Source organism: Anabas testudineus, chromosome 11 (genome assembly GCF_900324465.2).
Source record: "Anabas testudineus chromosome 11, fAnaTes1.2, whole genome shotgun sequence".
Lineage (NCBI taxonomy): Eukaryota > Metazoa > Chordata > Actinopteri > Anabantiformes > Anabantidae > Anabas > Anabas testudineus.
Genome location: NC_046620.1, coordinates 11082131 through 11104891, shown reverse-complemented (window position 1 = coordinate 11104891; position 22761 = coordinate 11082131). Strand labels below are relative to the sequence as shown.

The 22761-nt window shown below is 40.4% G+C and overlaps 1 protein-coding gene across 2 annotated transcripts; it reads left to right on the top strand.

Annotated features, from left to right (window-relative positions):
* Window positions 1-633: 633 nt before the first annotated feature.
* Window positions 634-17458, top strand: tpd52 (tumor protein D52). Of its 2 annotated transcripts, XM_026347338.1 has the most exons (6): window positions 634-777; window positions 11273-11400; window positions 11894-12042; window positions 12590-12691; window positions 14679-14727; window positions 15514-17458. In XM_026347338.1, exons 1-6 carry the CDS (start codon window positions 759-761, stop codon window positions 15634-15636), a joined length of 570 nt encoding a protein of 189 aa, XP_026203123.1. In that variant the 5' UTR covers window positions 634-758; the 3' UTR covers window positions 15637-17458. The 2 variants fall into 2 exon arrangements, with proteins under 2 accessions (XP_026203123.1, XP_026203124.1); XM_026347339.1 differs by lacking the exons at window positions 14679-14727; window positions 15514-17458 and having other exon boundaries at window positions 12590-12695.
* Window positions 17459-22761: the final 5303 nt, after the last annotated feature.

The window sequence follows — 22761 nt, the reverse complement described above, 5'->3', positions numbered from 1 at the left end:
AGCCCTGTGCATAGCGCAAAATTTAGAGATAGAACAAATGCAGCTCTGTCACTGCCTCTTCTTGGGATCAAAAGCATCTGGTCTGCAGATGATGAACTTTGGTTTGCGTTGAGACTGTATTCTAACGACAATACCAAAGGTATGTTTAAGGCATGTTTGTGGGCTTTCTTTGTTTCCCCCCTTTATATTATGACACAAAAGGTCTAAACTCGGCATTACCAGATTGCATAAGCTATTTTCTGGTTTACAAAAACACAGGGAAGTTCAGAGTTACGACAGTCTACTAATAATTATAATAACTTTTTAGAAAGTTACAGCATAACATATGCTGCAATAGGCGCTCTACACATAAATATAAACGCCATGCACTAATGTGTAGTGCTTGTCATTAATTGTGAATAAACAAATACAGTAGAGAAGGATTAAAATAAAGTACAGTCTCGAAGATTTACAGTGTTTATAAACATCTTTACATATGCTTCAAATGTATCCTTACTGTGTAAAAACCCTGCACGGTACAGTAAATGAAAAAGAGACGAACTCCTGACGTGTCGTTGTCGAGCGGCCGCCTTGTTGATCTAAGGCTTGATCCACGTGCTCGGCTCTGTTTACACCGCAGCGTGCTGACGTCACTGCGGACCCCACCCCGCACGGCGGGCTGCCTGGCAACCTGACAGACAGGAAGGGTCTGCTGCAGACAAGTGAGAAACCTGCACACTGAAGATAGAAAACTAGCAGAAACAACGCCCCGCTGGACAATGGAGGATACACAGAAAGGTAAATGATTTGCTGAGGTATCTCTGTCTGTTTTATAGCCGAAAACGTTTTTAAAGGGACTTTGTCTCACTTCAAAGTTGCCAAACTAGCAAACTTTGCGTTAGTCAAGTTAGCTTCTTGATAGCGTATGCTACTTTTCAAACTCGACTACAGAGCATCTTACTGGCCGACAACACCGATGAGTCGTCTAGGAAAAAAGAAATATTTCGGATGTGTCACCGTTTACCAAAATTAATACGGAAGTAGTATTACACATAATCTTCTTTAACATGTAACCAACCGATGAGATCGGCTACTTCAGTAAAACACGAAAGAGGAAGTTGCCATTTCTATGTAAGAAAATTATAAAAATTGATTTAGATGGTGGGGAATTGCTCAGATTTGATGGGAATAAATACATAAACCACATATATCCGTTTGACAGCTCATTGCATGTACCATGCTACCACACCTGTTCTCACACTGCTTCCTTCGTTTTCGACTCAGCGATTAATGCACGTTTTTCTTTTTGCCTTCTAAAAACTTTTCAAAGTATCTTTACCTCTAGGAGGTTGGAAGACGTTGACATTTGTTAGTGTAGTCAAACATGCCTGTGAGCATATGTGTGAGACTTCCAAGCATGTCAATGTAGAAAGGGAAGGAGCTCACATTTCCGTGACTTATAGGTATGCTGTGAATGCATTCCACCTACAATGTTTGCATCCCCACCTCTCCTATACATACCTGTTCATTTCTGCTCCTGCAAGGCAGACATCTGCTCACATACTTGTAAACTCCCTACCTTGTCCTTACTCGGATTTGTGCACTTGCCCACAGCTATGTCTCAGTGCATGTTCTTTTGCTGCAATGCAAGAAAACTGATCACTTGCAACAAATTAAACTTGTATGCAAGACGTCCTGTAGCTGATCAAAAGCATTCTTTTCTTGTATTTTGTTTGCACATAACAAGTCCTTGCAATTCTTGTGTAAGTGAGGTTTATTTGTTCACCTCATAGGCACAGCCCTGACCTAATTTCCCATCAGTTAGAACAGACATGTTCTGTCCTGATATGAGCATGTTGTATTGTGTCTGGGTATTTTTGCTAGTAGGTGAAAAATATTAAAACCTGTAGCTGGTTGATTATTTATGTTTATTGTTATCTGACCGAATGGGGTCCATGTTAGTCCGGCAGTTGTGTTAGTATCTGTGTACGTGCTTGGCTTGAATGTGAGAAATATTTTCATATACAGATGCCCTGGAGACAATGTCACGTGTTTGTTGTCGCTGCTTTTGTTGGCTGGTATTTCATCCTGATTGTATTAAGAAAATCTAACTTTTAGTCACCTTTTGTGAGGTGCAACTTCTCTTACCGTGGTTCCTCTTTGGTCGCGTATTGTTGTATTGTTTTCCTCACATTATTTTTATATTACAATTTACCTGAATTTACAACAAACACCAAAGAAGTCACAGAAGAAATAAAAACATATGTGTCTATGCTTTTTCCAGTACCATATAATGTTATTTTTAGCCATGTGTGTGCAACTGTTGCACCACCTATTCAGACAGCCCATGCTTCTATATCAGCTGTGTTTATTCAGTCAGAAGCTGGAAGATACTAGTTGACTTTGTCTTTCCACACCCTCCGCCGTCGACTAAAAGTTATCTTTCAGCTACTGACTGAACACACCTGATCCAGGTAGTCAGTGGGCAGGGCAGGGATATAAAAACGCAATAAGTAGGGAAGTGGATCTCAAGGAGCATGGATTGCCCACCCACTGCTTTATACGTTGCCTTATATGGCCTTGAAAACACAGTTGGGAAAAGTCTGTTAGGGCCATACTGTTTAGTAATACTGTAGACTAGTATTCATCAAAACCACAATGTCTCTGTTGTATAGCTGCTGTCTCATTTGTTGGTGCATCAGGTGCAACAACAAATTCTAACAAAAAAACAAAATTATTTGCAAAGCAAAGAAAGCAGATTTTACATACTTCAAACAACTGCCTTTTTCTGCAGGGCTACGGTTTTGTGACTTCCCAGCAGAAGTAAACTTTCATTATTCCTGGTTGTTTTAATATATAATAATACGACCTAATGAGTTCTATTTTTCATAGCTGGCTGCGAGTGAAGTTAGTTTTATTGGCATGCCTTCGTGGATGTATCTGTGGTACCTGTACTCTCCCACCAGCTATTCCAGAGAGTTTTTCTTTGTCACTGTCACCTGTTGGATTTCAGCCTGCTCTCTCACTAGAAGTGTGTAAGTTGTTAGTTGTTCTTCACAACATTTCGTCAGTATTTCTGATGAAATATTTAAAATAACTGGATGTAGAGAAGCTAGGTTAGCAGGTGTTAGCAGGACTGAGGTCAGTGTGCAAATATTGAGTTTTTTCTCAAAGGAGCTAACAGGCTAGTTGAGTCTGATCTACACTGATTGTGTGTGAATGTGTGTGTGTGTGTGTGTGTGTGTGTGTGTGTGTGTGTGTTGTGATGATCTTTTATTACATACTCATTTGTGCTTGCTTTCCCCTGCAGTCGAATGGAGTTTCCAGCAGTCAAGCAATGACTTTACCTACAGTACACATACACATACCTTCCTTAAAAAATATTTCAGTTCGCTACCATCAACTTATGTGTATTTTTGCACTTTGCTGAACAATTTTACTCTAAATTTCCCTGAAATTTAACAGAAGTTGTCTTAAGCTTGACAAAAAAGCTTTAATCATTCTGGCTTTTAAATCAATCAGACAGAGAGGGAAACATTTTTGCCTTATTAGATTTCAGTGGGGCACAAGTGGTGGCTTTCAGCTGTCACGGACATCTCCCTACCCCCCCAATCATGTGCTGTGTATATATCTGACTTAAAACTTAAAAGCTTTTCTAGAGTGGAATAAAACTTTTAACTGACAGATGTTTCACATATTGTGGAAGATTTAATGAAGCAGAAATTAATGATTCACTTAGAGATGAGACTTTTGATTCACAATATCTTGATTTGAGAATTTTATCACAATACATGATGAAATAAGAGATTGTAAATATTTCATCCATTCCAATTTTAAGGTCTGATAAGGTAGGAAAAACTGCATGTGCTTCGTTTGTTTATCAGTATATCTCTTAGGTTTGCTACACATTATAAAATCTTATAGTACAGTAGTATCTGTGTAAATGAAACTATGCTAATTGTCATAATACAACATAATACAACACATTACATTAAAATGTAGGTTGAACTATATGTTTATTTGCAAAAATAATTCTGAGTTAACCCTGAAATGTCATGTCAGCAGTCATCTTTAGCCTTTAAGAAACATGCAGGTTTCCAATGCTGGTGTCAGCAGATTTGGATGTTTCATCTCAAATATAAAAGGAGAACTCCCCACTATCTCAGAAATGTTAGAAAAAAATTAAAAACTATCTTTTTGTTGTTTGGGGCTTAATATTTCAGCATTAAATTGCCCAGTTTAATGGGTACTGAGACACAGATCACACTACTGCATGTTAAAACATTCTGATATTTAATGTCTTCATTGAGAACAACCATAAAAACCTCATAGTGCTAGTGGAAAAAGTATGTGAACCCTTGGAATTAATTACTTACCCCCCCCCCTGGCAGCAATAACTTCAACCAGGTGCTTCCTGTAGCTGTGGATCAGACCTGCACATTGTTTCAGGAGGAATTTTAGCCCATTCTTCCTGCAGAACTGCTTTAGTTCTGTCATAGTCTTTGGACTCGTGTGTGGCTCTCTTCAAGTTGTTCCATAGCCTCTCTATTGGGTTGAGGTCTGGGCTCTGAGCCACTGGCCACTCCAAAAGGTGGATTTTGTTTTTCTGAAGTCATTCTGTTGTGGACCTAGCTTTGGTTCTACAGAGTTTCAGCTGATATACAGACATTCTCACATTATCCTGAAGAATCTTTTGATATTTTTTTGATTTTTGACCAATTTTTTTAAACCCCCACATTTTTGTCTATTACACGTCAACCCCAGGGTTAGTGGTTCGATTCCCGATTCCTCCCAGTTACCTGTTTGTGTATTTGGACAAGATACCGAATCCCATAGTAGTGCTGCTATGTACTGTCTGGCAGCTGTGCAACCACAATTTACCCAAGGGGATCAATAAAGTATGTCATCATCATTATTATAAGTTGTTCTTAACAGGAACTTTATGGAACAGGGCTGTCCAAATCCTTAATAGTCAAAGCACAGGGTGCCAATTTCCAGATCATTTGAAATAGACAGATCCCAACTCTCCCTGCATCCATTTTATATCCACTTGAAATAGAAGTATGTGGACGAAGCCATGTTGTGACAGTTGGGGGGGGGCTGTGCACATACGTCGAGAAACTCTTATCTTAGAGGAAACAGGATTCTTCTATGATATTCTTATGTTGAAGACGTTTTCATGTGTGAGACAGTGTGTTCACCTCTTTTAAACAAATAGTTCCACGTGTTGAGTAATATGCTTATTCTGAGATTTAGAAGAAAACATCCACTCTCCTGCCTGTAAATGTGAAAGCACAGCTACAGTAGCAGCCAGCTAGCTATGTTTTCATTACAAACTTTAACAATATGAACAATATGAAAAAGAAATGACACTTTGCACAGTAAGGAGAATATGTGATATAAAATCATTCAGTTTTCCATTTCCAGTTCAGAACATGTACAGTATCTGTTATACATCTGAGGTAAAACCAGTCTTTAACCCTCATCTTACAGTTTTCCCATGATGCATCCCATGGGAACTTTGTGAGCGCGCTCACTGCATCAACAGTCATCATGTCTCATGATTCTTGTTTTAAGCTAATCATGTGACAGTATGTCATGAATAGAGAGTAATCGATCTCATGCTGTGCTTCATTATCCGCTTGAAAAAAGCTGTTTGTTACTCGTTACAGTCTGGATAGGTTCCATGGCTTGTTTTTGGTGTTCTTATCAGTTTTGATAAGTCAAATCTATCAAACAGTTCAATTCAAGAACATGATGAACAATTGAGTTTTTTTTTTTTTTAAGCAAATTTGTGACTTTTAAAGTAGTTTTTTTTTTTATTTTAGAAAATTTTGTATTTAAAATGTGGAATAATTTACACAGTTCAAGCATACCAGACATTTTCTTTTTAACAAGTGTCACATGAATCCAGTGTCTCTGATGAATCCCTGGCTCCATTAGTCACCAGTGTCAGAGAGGAGGTAATATTGAGCTCATCCTGTGTGGAGCTGTGTCCATTAAATTTACCTCACCGTAATAATCATGTTACCACCATATTATTTTGATTCACAATAGTTTAGTAAGAAAACGACTGACTCGTTTTAGCACTTAAGGCCCCAAACAAAATAATGTTACACAATGTTAAAGCTTCTGAACAATATAAAATACAGACACAAATAAAAATACAAAAAGTATAATCAGAGACTTAGGAGAGATGCTGATTTATTGCTCATAATTAGCACAATCATGTGCGTGATGATGCTGCTTTAGGGGACAATGCGACAATAGAAAATGAATTAATTTGCTATATCACATGAACATTTTGCAGACATTTTTCTAATTCTTTACACATCCCTCCTGTTGTTCAAAGTGCACAGTTGGCAATACATCATTTGGATTAGACATCTTTACTTCTTGTCAGCTATGTCATCTTTACTTTGACATGGATTTTGTTTCCCAGTGCTTTAATACTTCTAGCATAATGTCCTGTCTGTCTCTTTTAATGCTGGGTATTTCTGAGAGAAGAGCACATAAGCATGCTCGTCTGGCTTTTAATAACAGAGGAATGACTGGGGAGGACTGAAGGGAACACCATGTAGACAACAGCATTCATGTGGATTTGTTTTAAAAACTGGCCTTTTGGTTCAGGAGTGCTATAGTACAATCACTATTTCTAGAAAACATATGCTTGTATTATTTATCTGTAGAAGGTTCCTTACACTGACATACAGCGCAGCATTAACGGGAGTAGTATTTTTATAGGCCTATGTGCACATAAACAAACTGCTTACAATTTGCAGACATGCTAGAAAGTGGTGCTGCAATACTAGCCATTAGCATCTGGTATATGAAATCTGCCACTGAGTCTGAAACATGACAGATAAGAATGCAACAACTGCTTTCAGGCACAGATAACAACCAACAACAATAAGGCAAAACTCACTGTAATATATACTAACGCTGTTGTCTTGTCAGCTTGAGGTCAGAGAGCCTCAGGATGTTTTGTTGTAAGAGGCTTGTGAATAGCAGTTGTGCTGCTGTGGTAATTTTAGGCCATTCCAGTGTTACAACACAACATTATGTCTGGGTTTGTCTGATGATGCTGTTGGGGATCTGGGGAAAGAGACGCAGAGTGAGTGCTATAACAAGCCAAATCAACAAATTTAAGAAAATAAAACGCATGTGAGTTAGCTGCACTAATTAGCCAATATGTTGTCATGACCCAGCTTTTAAAAAGTAGTGCTGCACTGTTCTCACTGAGATGTTTTTCCATATTACAACAGACGTGAGACTTTCAGCAGGTGCTTGCACACACTGAGTCTGAATGAAATGAGACGTGGCGTGTCGACCATTGGTCCTATCACTTTATGTGTATTTCTTATTGTTGTTAATCATATTAACGTAAATACTTTGGGGTTTTAGAGTGCTGGACAGTCAAAGGAAACAATTAGAAGGTATCAGTATGACCTAAAATAGACAATTGATGAGAGTTTACATCCTAATTAGTTAATAAAGAAAATAACTTTTAGGTGAAGTGCTAATGAAGCAAAACCATTAGCTGCAGAACTGGCATGAACACACAAATACTTACAGTAGCACACGAACACGTGTATGACCCATTGTCTGTATCACATAAAGCACTTTCCCTCAAGTACACACACAATACCTAGTGTCGCCTCTGGCATCCTCTGCCCTCCATTCTACATGACTAGCATTACAATTGCTCCAAGCTGGAATGGCCACCCTGGATTACTGCTCTGTAATCTGGGACACTGCAGATTATGCTTTTCATCCAATGCCCCCCTCACACACACACAGACACACACACACACACACACACACATACACACACACATACATGCCATGTGACCATAGTCAAGCCTATAGGCCTCTTTTATTTCCTTCTTGGATGACAGGCTTGATGACGGAAAGTGAGGGAGGGAGTGAATTGACAGAGAGACCAGAGAGTATTGAAACTGGAGTATCACGCAATATCACTGCAGCGTTAGCACTGCTAACAGTGGTTGGCATCTGAAAACGGCAATGGTTGCGCAAAATGTTTAAAGGATGGACTGAGAATTGACCTTTGGGATTATGGGGAAGAGGAAGAGGGAGGGTGGGTATGTGGAGAGTGTGTGAGCCTGCTGCAGCAGTTGCTTGAAGGGACAGGTAACTTATTAACAGCAAGAAGGCAAGAAATGGTTCACAGTGTTTTGGCACGAAGCTGAGTCACAGTGAGAACTTCATTCGGCTCTCACTATGACTTTCTGACCACCTGAATGCTCGACGTATACATAGATACACTTGTGAGTGTGTGTCTTTGTGATACACATCCCAAGAGTCCAGCACGCTGAAAACAAGGAAACACACAGTTGGCCATCTCGCTCCCCGGTCACATGCAGACAATCAGCACTTGGCTGGTTTTGCTTAGGTAGTGGTGGCAGCAGGGAGGTGGCGGTTGCTCCAATCAACAACACGCTACAAGCTGTAAACATGGAGCCTCTGGAGGAATATCACTCTCCATTTGACTTTGAACAAGGAGTCAACACCAGCTACCTCTACCTCTCCCCGGCTAACGGCGACACGCCACCCAGCTCACCAGCTGTCAAAACTAGAGGTAATCGGAAGGAGGAAAGGAGAGGCCTGGTGGAGGACGGGAGGACTGTGTGTGTGTGTGTGTGTGTGTGTGTGTGTGTGTGTGTGTGTGTGTGTGTGTGTGTGTGTGTGTGTGTGTGTGTGTGTGAGAAAGACAAAACATAGGTTTGGTTCAGTGGACGGGAAGAATGTGGGGGAACACAAACTGTAAGGGGAGTGAACAAGTGATAATTGGTGGTGGTTTGAGAGCAGCTTTTGAAAATTTTCAGTTTACTTTCATTTAGTTATTAAGCTTTTTTTATTTCCACTAAACACTTTAACCTTGCCTAAAATGGAAAATGTCTTCTTATTTTTTACCGCATATTATATTCATATGTTTTAATATTTATAAATAACAAGATGCCAAAAAATCTGTGCACATTCCTAATATTAGGAGTTGTGGTGTTAGCATATATTTTTGTGTGTATTTAGCAAATTTCCCATACATTTTGTAGAAATATATACAGTGTAAAAACCTATTTAGTTAACTGAGATGCTTCATGTTTCTTTTTTTCAGCTAATTACGTCAAAATTATGCTGTCAAGTCTGTCAGGAACACATGTTAAAGCACTTGATGGGTGCGTGGTGGTGGTAAGGGGGTGGCGGGAGGGCTGGTTCTTTAAGCTTGTCTCAGCCCTTGTTCTTTTGTTTCACAAACAAATCCAGTAATGAAACTGAGTACAAAATTAGCAGTAACTTGACATCATCAGCTGAACTGGAGAGAGCCAGAAGCATCAGCTATAAAGTGAATATGTGCTTATGTGCTTTGTAGACTATAATAGATAAGGCTGCATTGGAAAAATATAAAGCTCCTCTTTTTTGATGTGGTGTAAAGAGGTGGATCATAGGGGGTCACATATATTGTATGTCTATAGGCCACAGATAGAATAACTTTTATTTTTGCTCCTTGTAAACACAGATATTTAAAGTGGCCTTAAATACCTGTAAGTAATAATATCTATGGCCCACTGTAACAAAGTAGTGATATTTCTAAATACTTGCTATAAGAGCTTCACAGACTTTGGTGGTCATGATGCAGAACATGTTGGCCTAAGAGGAAATGAACTCCACCAGAGGGGTAGTACAGCTGCAGTTATGTGGGTGTGTTTGTGTAGTTTGATGTAGCAAACCAAACTTCTGCCTGTGGCCTTTGTGCTTATGTCTGGCTGTATCTCTCTTGTACTTAGCACATACCGATGGACCGACTTTTTTTAGGGCATATCTTCAAACATGCAATGCTCCCTCCACATTCAGACATCTTATACTGATACCTGCAGAAATGTCCTAGTAAAGGTTTAAATAGTAGCTCATGCAAAGTTCAGCCTACAGAACCTCTTTTACCCACCCTTAGGTGGTGCTGGACTTTCTCGGAAATCTTACAAAACTGTTTGAAGCAGCAAGATGTTATCAGAATATAAGAATAAAGTAGTATTTCACAAGAATGTTCAGTTAGTGGCTAAAGCACAGTCGTTATAAGGGGAAGTGTTCATTACTCAATTCAGCCTTTGTAAGCAGGTATGTATATTTCTGTGTGTGTGTGTGTGTGTGTGTGTCACTGCTGTAATAGGGAGATGGGTCAAACACTGATTTCCAGTTGAATTTTCCATATATACTGAGACATATCCATAGTGGTGTTAAGTAGATGTTAAAATGATTAATGGCACAGCCCAGCTTTTAGCTTGTTTTGGCACAGCGTGTTTAGAAAGCTGAGAAATGTTATTTCACTTGCAGCTCTCCAGAGAGTTCTGAGAAAATTCCACTGTAGTCTTTCTGGGAAGATATATTGCCAGGTTCTTGTGAATTCGGTATCTCTGCCCTCGCCAAACACCCAGCTTTCTCGGCTAAAATGTTTCAGAGTTCTTGGGAGTGAAAGAGAGAATGGGTGCCAAGTGCTTGGAATGAGGTGCGAGGAGAGTATATGAGGTTAGCTGAGCAAATAAAGATGTTTCAGTGTGTCTCACATAGTAGTAAGGACCTAATGGTGTATTAAAATGGATTGAAGTCACACTCCCTTTTGACTTTTCAACTGGTGTTATGTTAATGTTGCATACTTGCTTTTACAAGACCAGTGTCATCATGAATACACTCTGGGGCTTAGTTTATCTCTTCTCAATTTGTGTTTTAGTTCTGCCTCCTCTTCTGTTATTTCCCAGCAGTTCCTTTTTTGTCTCCTTCCTCTTACAGTTTTTTTACATCTCTCGTTCTACTCTAATTTAGTCTTTGTTTCTATATTTTACCTTTCCTCTGTATCTCTGAATTACTGGGAAAGACCAGATTCAAAAGAAAAATGATACTCTGGGGGTCCTTATGCCAGCTCAGTTCTGCCCCAGAACAACAAGATCTGAATGGCAGATCGTAACAATCTTTCTGCTGCCATGTTTGTTTGTACACTGTGTTCTGTATACTGTCAGGTAATTATATTAGGCCTTGCATTTTCAACTTTTACTTAGGTTTTCTCACACATTAATCTACCACCAGCTTCCTTTCTTCTCCTTATCCTCATCCAGCTTGAGTTTGACAGCCATCAGGCTCCCTTCTCACGCCACCTGTTCTGTCACACAGCAAACATGGGCACATACTCTACATGCAAACATGTGTTCAGACATTTAAACATACGTGTGATATGATAATGATTAAGCATGGATGAGTCTAAAACTTATTTATTTTTGTCTCCCAGGTTCCCAGCTGCAGCCAGACTCTGTGCCAGAGGTGGGAGAAGATGCTGTGATGTTTGAAGGCGCCTCAGCCCCTTACCCAGCCATAACCGAGGAGGAACGTCAGGAGCTACAGGAAGAGTTGGTCAAGGTCAGGAGGGATAAGGAAATATAGAGATCATGGTTCAGGGAGTCAGGATCAGGTGATAGATATGGCCTGTAGTTAAGGAGAGCTGTAAATTGTAGAGCAGAGTTAGAATATAAGAAACATGCTTGTTTTTAATTATTACCCTAACCCTAGTGAAGGGGTAGACAACACTAGCCCTGCTTGTTTTCCAATCTCTTCTCTTCCCACTGTTGATTACCTGGATCAGGTGTGTTTGGCCACTCAGAAGCTGTAAGTGCAGAGCTGGTAAAAAAAAGTAGGGCTGTGGTTTTATCCACAGAAAAAAAAGTCCACATGTTGAAAAAGCTAGGGCCAGGGAATGTTTTCACATTGAATTAATTATCCAAAGAGTCATTTAGAGATAATTTCCTCTGATCTATAAATCAAGCAAATAAGACAGGACAAAATTGAGCGTACGGAGTAGATTTATAACATGTGACAGATCTCAGTGTCTGTGTGGTGTGTGATTTGTGTCCAGGTAGAGGATGAGATCCAGACTCTGTCCCAGGTGCTGGCAGACAAGGAGAAGCAGCTGGCGCAAATTAAGCGGCAGCTGGGCATCACACCCCTCAATGAGCTGAAACAGAACATCACCAAAACCTGGCAGGAGGTCACCACCTCCAACGCGTAAGTCACCACCAGAGTTGCTGTTATTTGACCTGACAGCATAGAGGTTCACTTACTTAAGTTTCTCAATATGTTGTCTCATCTATTTAACGTTTGACAGTTGATTGAAGCTAATTTCACCGTTTATCATACACCTTTCAACAGACTTGACCAATGGCTTTATCACCTACGATTTCTGCAATATTTCATTGCGTTTCTACTCCTATTATCTGCTAGTTTGATGAGAGGCGTCTTCTGTGTCAGAATGTTTTAATAAAACGTGGTTAACCATCAGCACTGTTAAGAAAAAGCATAACGGAGAAAAATATGACTTTTGACATGCTGCCTGTGGCCTGCGTGAAACTGTTTGATAGGTTTTACATTGCAGGAAATGAGCCACATTCTGATGCTTTGAGGCGTTTTTAAAATGAAAAATACGTTGAAGTCCGGTTCTGACCTGGATGCCTCTCTTCAGTCTTTGATCTCTTTCCATCATTCTTATATGCTGTCTATTTCCTGCCCATCACTCCCCCCTCATTTTGTTCGTCTCCCCTTCTTTTTTCTTCAGCTATAGGAGGACATCTGAAACGTTTTCTTTGGCGAGTCTGAAGGCCACAGCAGCTTTCTCCAGTATGGGCTCAGCTATCACCCGGAAGCTCGAGGATGTCAGGTGAGACTATAAGGAGACATCAGTGTGCGTACAAATTTAGTAAAGGATATGCTTTTTTGGAGCACTAAATATTTAAACTATTCTTTTTCTCACAGTACATCAATCCTTAGCATCTGTAGTTTGCAGTCTTGCAGAGACCAAAAAGAGACCTAGTTATTCTAAAGATACAAGATACAACCAAATGCAGGCACACAATGATCCCAGAAAACGGTAACCACAAACGACATTACAGCCTCATTTATAGTCTGGGTGTCTCAGGCACTGCTGACTATAAAGAAACCAAAGTTAATAATTAGGTACAAATCTATTGGTAATGTGTTATTTTACACACAGTTGTATCCCACAGTTGACTCCATTAGTTACCACCATTAATAACTCTTTCATCCTAATAAGATTACAGTTCACAACGAAACGCTTAACCTATAATCTTCTCCTAATTAATAAAATGCATATTTAATAGTAGCTGTTGATTAACTGGATTGATTTTCCTGAAAAGATGTTCTCAGATACCACTTATAAAGTGTCAAAGGCATCTAAATAATATCTAATAATACATTATTGATAGTTGTTTCCTGGTTAATCAAGGCTTAAAAAGCAACAACAGATTGTTCCATTTGAGATGTACTGGAGCTCCAGTTGATCCCCCTCTAGATCCTAATCTCTCTTCTCCCCTGCCATCCGTCTCTCTGGATTAATGAGCTGCAAACAAGATTATTAGGCCCCTCAAAGCTGCAGTGTGCTGAGAAATGCAGCCTCATGGATGAGCCTGAACACAGAACCGGTTTGGGGGGGTGGGGTAGTGAGGAGTGGCCTAAAATGGATCAAAAGGGTTGCGTGTACTTATGTGTGTGTGTGTGTGTGTGTGTGTGTGTGTGTGTGTGTGTGTGTGTGTGTGTGTGTGTGTACATGCTTTGTGTTTGTTTTCTGTGTGTGTGTGTGTGTGTGTGTGTGTGTGTTTGATGACTACATGTCTTCATAATACACAGGATTAGCACATTTTGATCTTAATGGGATAAAGCTGATTTAGAGTATTCACAGTCTTGGTAGAAAACTGAACAAGAAATGAGGGTTTGTTGCGTGTATCATGCTTGTACACGTGTGTGCCCTTCTTGCCACGCTGTTTGTTGTGCCTTTACTGCCACTAATACTCCCTTTTTTCTCCATAATGCTGTCGGATAGCATGCGCTCATTACCACACTCGGCTAGTATGCCTGTTATGAGGTAAGGGGACTCAAACTAGTTGTGTACTACTGTGTAAATAATGAAAGAGTTACTGTCAGAGGTAATGGTACTGCAGCCACAAAGCCTATGCAACGTGTTTATGCAACACTTGGGGAAACAAGACACACCACTGGCTTCAGTCCTGTATTTTCTTGTTATGTGTTGCACAAGGAGGGTTTGCCTTTGTAGCTTGAAGATACGAGGAGCGATAATTGCTAAGAGCCACTCTATCACTGAAGCAGCAGATTTAGCAATCTCTCTTAGCCAGAAGTCAGCATCCATTAGCTGAGTTTGGAAACACCCAGTTTCAGACAAATGTCTCTCCTGGTTGGGCAGAGGTGCAGCTTACAATGATTAGCATTATCACCAAATGTATGAATTACTGACCTGATTGAATAATAAAGTAATTCATCATTTGGTCTTTACAAACCAGACAATATTCATATTTGAGGGGTCATATGCTGACCAGTACCTCCTGTTGTCTGTATGAAAATCAATGCCTCTTCAGTGCCACTTCAGCAGAACAGGAAACAGAACTGGGCCACTTTTCATAATACCGCATTGTGTCTGTCACGTATCAGATGACGTGACCTCTAAAGATGTGATTACAGTGGACGTCCTCCTCATTCTTCCTTTTGATGTGGAGGCATGCATGCCTGTCCACTGTCCAAAACCTTTGTCTAAGTGCATGTCGAAAACAGTTCAGTGCAGCTCTGCCTGCGATCTTGTCACCTACTTTTTTGTTGTTTTCTTTCTCCCCTCACAGGAACGCACCAACTTTCAAGTCATTTGAGGAGAAAGTGGAGACACTGAAGGTAACAGATCAAAAACAACTACTACAACACTACTGGCCACGCTGTGAGGAACACACACCATTTACCTGTTGATGTGGCAGTGTGTAAAAACTTAAGATACTGTGGAGAATTGTGCCATTAATATTTAAAGGCCATTTCACTAATTTTCCTTATCCACCCTGATGTTGCCCTTGAGCAACTTAATAAAGTCTTTTGACCTAGTCAGCTGGTTTGTGCATTAACCTAACTCAATTATAAACATCCGCCTTTCAATCAGTCATTTGTAGCTTTCTTGAAGCCAAGTGAAGAAAGAGGAGAACAAGAATCCATCCAATAGCTTTTTCCTCAAGGCTGGCTTGATCTTTTTTGCTCAACAGCGACCACTGTGGCCACAAGTGGCAATTACAGAACAACAGCATGTTAACTTTCTCTTCATATTCATAGCAACATTTTCGGAGTAATTTGTGTCAATGCCATTTTGAGACAGATTGTATAATACCAACGCAAAAGTAACGCAAAGTATCAGAAAACTGATCTAGAAAAAGCTTTTTTACTGCAGTACCTAAAGGTAGCTAATGTTAGCCTCCATTAGCATTCTGTAGCAGAATTCCTCAGGAGAGGTTTTAATTTCTAAGAGAACAAAATTCTTGTGTCTTCTATAAAAGCTACATGTCTCAGTTGATTAAATTATAAGCTAAATTGTAAAGATCAATTTTTTATTTATTCATTTTTTTTATTTGTTTTCCTGCATGTATGTGTAAATCTCATCTTAAACCCTTCCGCTTTTTTGTCCTCCCTCTCATTCAGACCAAGATGACTCCATCAGGGTCCACCAGTGACCCAGGTGATCAGGACAGCAGCAGCCCATCCACTGAGCCTTTGGTCAACCAGCCAGAGGACCCACCTACCCAGGAGATGCCAACACACTGACCTGCCTGACCCTGACTCCACCCCTCCTCACTTGACCCTCTGACCCCTGGACCGTCAACACTTGCCCGTTAAACTCTTGTGGGCCAGTCTCTTTTTATTGGAAACAAATGACTTAGCCCAACCCTCCTTTTTATCTCATTGTCTGGCCTTTTCGTCTGACACGTGCGCTCACTTGTTAACTGGTGTGAAAACGGAAAGAATGGGATGGGTGCAGGCATGTGGTGTCGTGCTGGCAGTATATTTTTGAGTCTATTCTGGCTCGATGTGGGAGAAATCCTTCCTGCTGTATGACTTTTCTCCTTTTCCTCTTACTCTTGCACTCCTTATTTCTCTGCCTTTGTCTAACCAAAGCTCAGACACCAATTATGCTCCTAGTTGTTGTTATTTTTTTCTTTATCAATTTAACACACATTTACATTTTTAGTTTAGAAAATTTGACTTTGAACAATTAGAGGTAAACACACACTTTACACGCTTTTGCATAGCTTCTGTTACAGAGACTTGGTTTGTGTGCCACCATCTTGGGGACATTCTTGGCTTACGTTGGGTTACTTTTTTTAATCTGATTTCTGTTGTTATAATAATTTTAGGTCACCATGGAATCATGAAGTAGTCTAACACTGTGTCATAGGTACAATACTGTGTCGCACACACTGTCCTGAGCTGCTACTGAGCTACACAGACTCCACAGTAGATATTTCAAAGCACATTTCAGAATAAAAACCACAAGCTTTTTTTTTTTTTTTTTTTTTTTTTTCCTATTGTTAAGAGGCTCGTCAGAAAATGGTCTCCATACTTGGATAGTTACAGGACAATGGCCAAGGTCAACAGAACTGACGCAGAGCAAACACAGAGTCAAGGTTCAGCCTTGACCTGAGATGAGAGTGAAACAAATGTCTCTTCCACGGCCAGAATCAATATTTTAACACTTGTCCATTGTTTTCTGTGTGGAAGATAACACCTAGCCTTCCCCAAGGAAAGAGAATACTGCAGTGGATGTTAGAGTGCAGGATAATAGAGGACATTTACCCCAATTTATCTTACAAGGTGCAATTTTTCCCTTTTTCCTTCTATATTTTTGTGTTAAGAAAACATGTTCACAGTTTCCTTCTTTTGGTGGTGTCTTGAGAAACTGTTGGCTTATAAACAGTATTTGCAGAAAATGCTGCTTTTACACAGACCAAAAACCTTTTTCTGAACGTCAAATGTTGGTAAGGCTGTTACTAAGGTAACATCAGCCTTACATTTCTCATTATAGTTTGCTTAACACTCTAATGCTGCTTTGTTTGATTATATCCTAGAAACTATTAAACTGCTGAGCATTTAGTGTAAACACTTCTCTAGTTGACTAATGTGCACAGGGCTACTGATGGCGGTTAAATAGGACAAACAGCCAATCTGAACACAGCCAAGGTTTCCTCCGGTGCATTAATGGAGGACACTTCCCCTCTGCGGGGGCTCAATCAGCAGGGGAACCCTGCTGAAGGACGACTGGCTAAACATGAAACAGTCTGAGCCATTAGGGATTCAATTTACCACATGCAAAATGCGGCTGGGAGAGCACCAGATAAGGGGGATTTCTTAGCAGCCATGACACAACAGTGTTTGCTGCTCTGAGTCAGCCTTGATAACACAGGAGCTTTAACAGTAGTACAGTTTCCCATGTCCTCATGTGACACCTTCCAGCCACCACTCTGCTCACCATTGCAGCCGTTTGTCTCAGACGTGTAATTATTCACATACATATAACACACTCATAATTTGTTTGGTTCTTAATTGGAACAAAATGTACTCTGATTAAAATACCTCTGGCATAACCTGACTCTGTGGTAACTCTCTTTATATAGAGCAAAGGGGTGGATATGGTAATCCTATTTGACTGCATGGGGAGTTCCCCCATGTGGAATATGTCATTGTGTAGAAGAAGTGGGATTTTTAACAAGCCAGTGAGGCTAAAAAGGGAAACGTACATTTGAAAAACCTTTCAAGAAGTAAAAAATGTGACTGTAGTGTACTATGAGTTTGTGGTTAAGGACATAACTAAATCTCACTGAGATGTAGCGTCTCATTCGAGCACAAGAGGGCAGCAGAAGACAGAAACGACACCTGCTGCCTTCTTCTTTCTCAATACAGATTAGATCAGATTGGCTGCAGCTGCTCAGATGACTGAGTTATGAACTGGTGGTGATTAGGTTTTAATTCTGAGGAGCTGAATCCTAAGTCCAACAGAAATGAATCTTCTGATCATTAAACTTGTTTTTAAAAAACTAGCTCCGATTTTAGCTTGTTTATTCCTAAATAAGTGATATTAACGGGGCGTCGTAGCTTCTTACAACTGTAACTAAGTGTGTAAGGCTCAGAGGGAAATGCCAACATCCTGTTTAAAGTGGTGGCAAAAGCAGAAGTCCAAATTTAGATTTCACTATTATAATGAACAGTATGACAGCAGAAAAAATTCAGTCACATTTAGTCAAAGGTGTTTGTTCTGTTATTCAACAAGTAATGTAGAAAGAATATATATATTTATCTTCATAGAAATGACTCAAGACTTAACTTCACCTTAGCTGTTATTGTGTGAGTCACTTTGTGCACAGATACTTTTATAAATCCTTCCCCGACTGAAACGATGCTCTATTTACGTTTACTTTTCTACATGAGATCATCTGTAATAAAGTGTAACAAAGAACACATTGTTAGGACTGTGAAAAATGACGGCTGTGTTATAAGTACATGTAGATCAGTGGTATTAAACTTCCCTCTGCCTTCCCCCTCAGATGATGTAATCTAGAGGAGTTTGTCTGTTTTTAATTCTGAGGATCTGTTTAACACATTCTTTGAACTCAGCAAAGAGGAGAAAAGAGACGGGGACAGCAGCTAACAAACAGCTGCCAAAAAATCTTTATTCAGTTAGAACCAGATGCCTCCAAAGTCTTCTAGTCACACAGATAACTCTGGAGAAGGTCTCAACTGTACACCGAGTCAAACAACAACAGCACCAGAACGCAATTCGTCAGTAAACACCATTTACAACAAGAACAATGGCAGTTTCTACACATAGAGATCAGATAAGAAGAAACTGGTACAGGAGTTAACAGTCAGTGTGCATCGATTTGTCTCTTTCGAGATAAATCATCATATATTCATAGAATTCATTTGATAATATCGTGGAAAAAGAATATAACAAAACATCATTGGTGCAACAGTAGAGTATAGTATTTGTGAGAGAGCAGATACATATTGCAAGTGTGTGTTGAGTATAAAGAATCCCATATCTAGACTCAGTGAGTGACACTGACGACTGTCTGTGTGTGGATTGTGATGCAGCAGGCCGTCTAATAAATGAACAGAGAGAGAACATTCAGTTTAATCATGGCTTGGTGTGTGTGTGTGTGTGTGTTTGTGAGCTATGAAAGCAAATAACCATCAAAAATAGTCTCAGGTGATTTACCATCTGTGTGTACGGACAGGGTCCCTGTACTCTGATGTCCAGTTTAGAGGAACAGTTTGGGAAACGGCTCTTGAGAGTTGTGTTCAGTCACATGTGTTTTATATAATATGACCATCATATACCAGTTTAACGTTTACACTATGCTTTCCCCTTTACTCTTCATGCCTAACTTAACATTTCCAGAATAGACATGAGAGCAATTGGACTTTGTCTTAACTAACTCTCAGCAGGAAAACCAGACCAGGTTCAGTTTAGACTTGCTCACGGGTGGATTTCTGTTTTCCCACTAAGCAAATCCGTAGGCATATGTCCCAGTTTGGCGTCATCAAAGTCAGATAAACAAATCTTCAGATGTGAAAAGCTATATTGCTTGTATACGACCGATTCATTGGAGCCTCTTTCTTCCTCCCCTCCCTCCTCCTGCTTTGGGCCACCTGCGCCCTCACAGTGAATGGGAGGCTACTGTTTCCATCGACAGCAACAACTCTTATTAGCTAAGGTCGCAGATGGAGCCTGTGCACTTTTTTTCACGCCCTCATCAATTATTCAATGACTCGGACACGCTTGTACACACGGACAGCTCCCTGCGCTCCGCTAAGATCAAGAACAATCTCCTGTGAGCTCGACTCACTGTTGCCTTGATTCCTCACAACGTGTGTTTACTGCCCGGCAAAGCATCACCACAATCCCTGCATCACGTCCAACGTCAGTGAGCTTAAACCAGATGTAATGTGACCTTGTACTTAGCATCACAAACATGAAATCCCTTCGCTTACATTTCACTTTGGTCCTCTGATGGAAGGTGATCGTCTGTAGATGACAGTCTTTAGGCAGTGGGAGGTTTAATATGCTATGGTAATGTACTAGCTGATAATGCATGAGGTATGACAGCTTGCACATTGGAACTTGTGCATTTATGGCTGCAGGAATGGCTTGATCAGGCTTTGTAGGGGGCAAAAGTGCACACACACGTACACACATGCACACACACACACACACACACACACACACACACACACAGTAAGCACAGTGTGTGCACACTTCCCTCACACAGACTAACAGGACGAAATGCTACATTGAGCAGATGGGACATACCTCAGGCGGTCACTTGAAATACACACTCCATCACCTCTCTCTTTCTCACTCACACACACACACACACACACACACATATATATATATATATATATATATTTGATGCTAACAACTCCTTGGCGGTGCTGTGCGCTCAGACCAGCGGCCTGGCGAGACCACCAGCTAGTTCTTCAAACCATCTCAGGATGAGACCTGAGGCCACCAGAGACATTTGCTGAGCCGCGTGGGCCCATCTCACCACGATGACGCCATCTAACATCTTTCGCACACTTTCCCAGTCTTAATGTGCTCAAGCGTGTGTGGGACAGTTTGGGTTGTGTAGTATTAGCTCATGTGTTGCAGTGAAAGCTAAAACGCAGATGACAAATGTTTGCAGCTGTGATGTCACAGATGCATATTCAAATTGCTAATTGCTAATAAATTCTACATGATAAATGTCGCAGTTGCTGGAAAAAGGAGCTTTGCCAGTTTAGAAACAGCCTGGACCTCCCAAAACTGTCTGACCTAATTTCCCACATCAGCCGTACTTCATCTTCAACCTTTTCAGAGCAGAATGATAAACACCGTCTCATCCATCGTGCAGCCACGAGACACCGGGCTCATGAAAACATCACGTACAGTACAGTTACTCCTGATGACAATGAGGAAATGGGCCTGTGGGACTCATGCTGGAGCTCATCCTGTAGGTTTAAAACCAGCTTTTTTTCAGCATTGGTGCAGTAAATAATCCTATAACCACCAGCATGCTGCAGTTTTCCTCTAAATCTTGTAACATAGATCAGCAACATAACATCTGTTCTGCTCTGATTTATGATTATATGTGTAAAACTGCAATTAAAACTACTTTCATGCGTGTTTAGAGCTGAACTATTTCTTTGCCAGCAACAGTAACTTCCTCTGTAATCATTAATTGTTTAATTAGTGACACTTTATAGGTTGTGGAAGGAGGATTTTCATGACGAGGTGCTAGTCAGACAGCTTCCCTCAGTCTTTATGCTGCTGTAATGGTTTATTTACCATGCAGTTGTGGGCTGCATTAATCTTCTCACCATTAATGTCCTCAATAGTTCAATACTGACCCTGTTCAAGAAATGACATCCTGAGCATGGGAACAATCACCCCCCCAGATCTCGTCCCTGTTTACATCAGGGGAAAAAAAATGGAGCGAACATTTTACAACCCAGCTGTTTCACCCTAACGCGCTGTCCACGAACAGATCTGGAACGTGGAAGTGTGTTGCAGCTACGATTTAGTTTCCAGCCTGGAAACACGTATAAAACATTTAAATTTAGAGGGTTCAACTGCACCAGACACGTCAGGGGGACGAGCAGCCACTGCCAAAAATAAAAAATAAAAAATCTTCCTTTGTGTTAATAAATAAATGTGGTTGAAATTGTTGCTAAGTGATTTAGGGGATATTTGTTGAAATGATCACTTTGTTTAGTGCCTCGTGGTTACGTCTGGATCCATTTAGGGAGAATAGACAACAACAAAGGTAAAGTAACACACTGCATGTGTTGTAAGCCATAAATGCTTACAAATCTTTCCTAATATCCGACAAGTACCACATGATTTCTGGCCTCTTTTAATCGTACGCAGATGGAAAGTAGAATCTTTGGAAAGCTCTCTGTGTGTTTCCAGTCGAGCTGTCTGAGAGGCGCAGGGATGCAGGTGGAGGACGAACAACTGAGATTTCTAGATGGCACAGTTTTGATCACTCTAACACTCACTGTGGGACACAGCTTCCTCTAGTGATACGTCTTCCACAAGCATCCTGCCACACTCTCCTAGGACTAGTTAACAGTTAACACACATACACACACACACATGCATGAAGAGAGCTTCACCTACACTGGGGGAATCACAGGTGCCTTTAAACAGGTTTTACCAATTTAAAAACACCAAAATGGGACTTTTGTCCTCCTAAACCGACCTGAAATGCTGAAAACCACAATAACGTGTGCATTTTGAGTGGAATAAATGTATATTCAGGACGTCCCGGCTGCCATCAACACCTGTCATGGATGCCACTGCACAAACAGAACACATTTATATCAAGTCATGTTTTCCATAATGTTCTTGTTTGCATGCACATGCAGTATTAAAAATACAGTTAGACCAGAGCATATAGTATATATACTGTTTGAGAAATAAAAAAAAAAAAGAGTGAAAAATCCAGTGCGACAGTCATTGAGTTCTTGAGGTCCACATGATTGTATAATCAGATGAAACAGCCAGTGAGAAGGTTGAGTTTAAAGAGAGGGTGGGTCACCGCTCTCTGTGTTGCATATATATTCAAGTTGAAACGGATGAGGCTGACGTAATGAGTTAAACTCTTACTTTAATGCTCAGTCAATTTGTATTGGAATCCAATAATAGAATTCAGGCTGCTGAGTGTTTTTCTTCTCTCCATGATCCTGTTGAAACACATTCATATTCACCCTCCTTCACACAAAGCAAGTGATGCTTTTTCCTGCTTCCCGCGGAAATCACTTAGCAGCTCCGCACTAAAAATGGATCATCTCACTGACTGTTTCACATGCTGTTTTGTTGAATGAGGCTTCCTTGATTTCCCAAACATG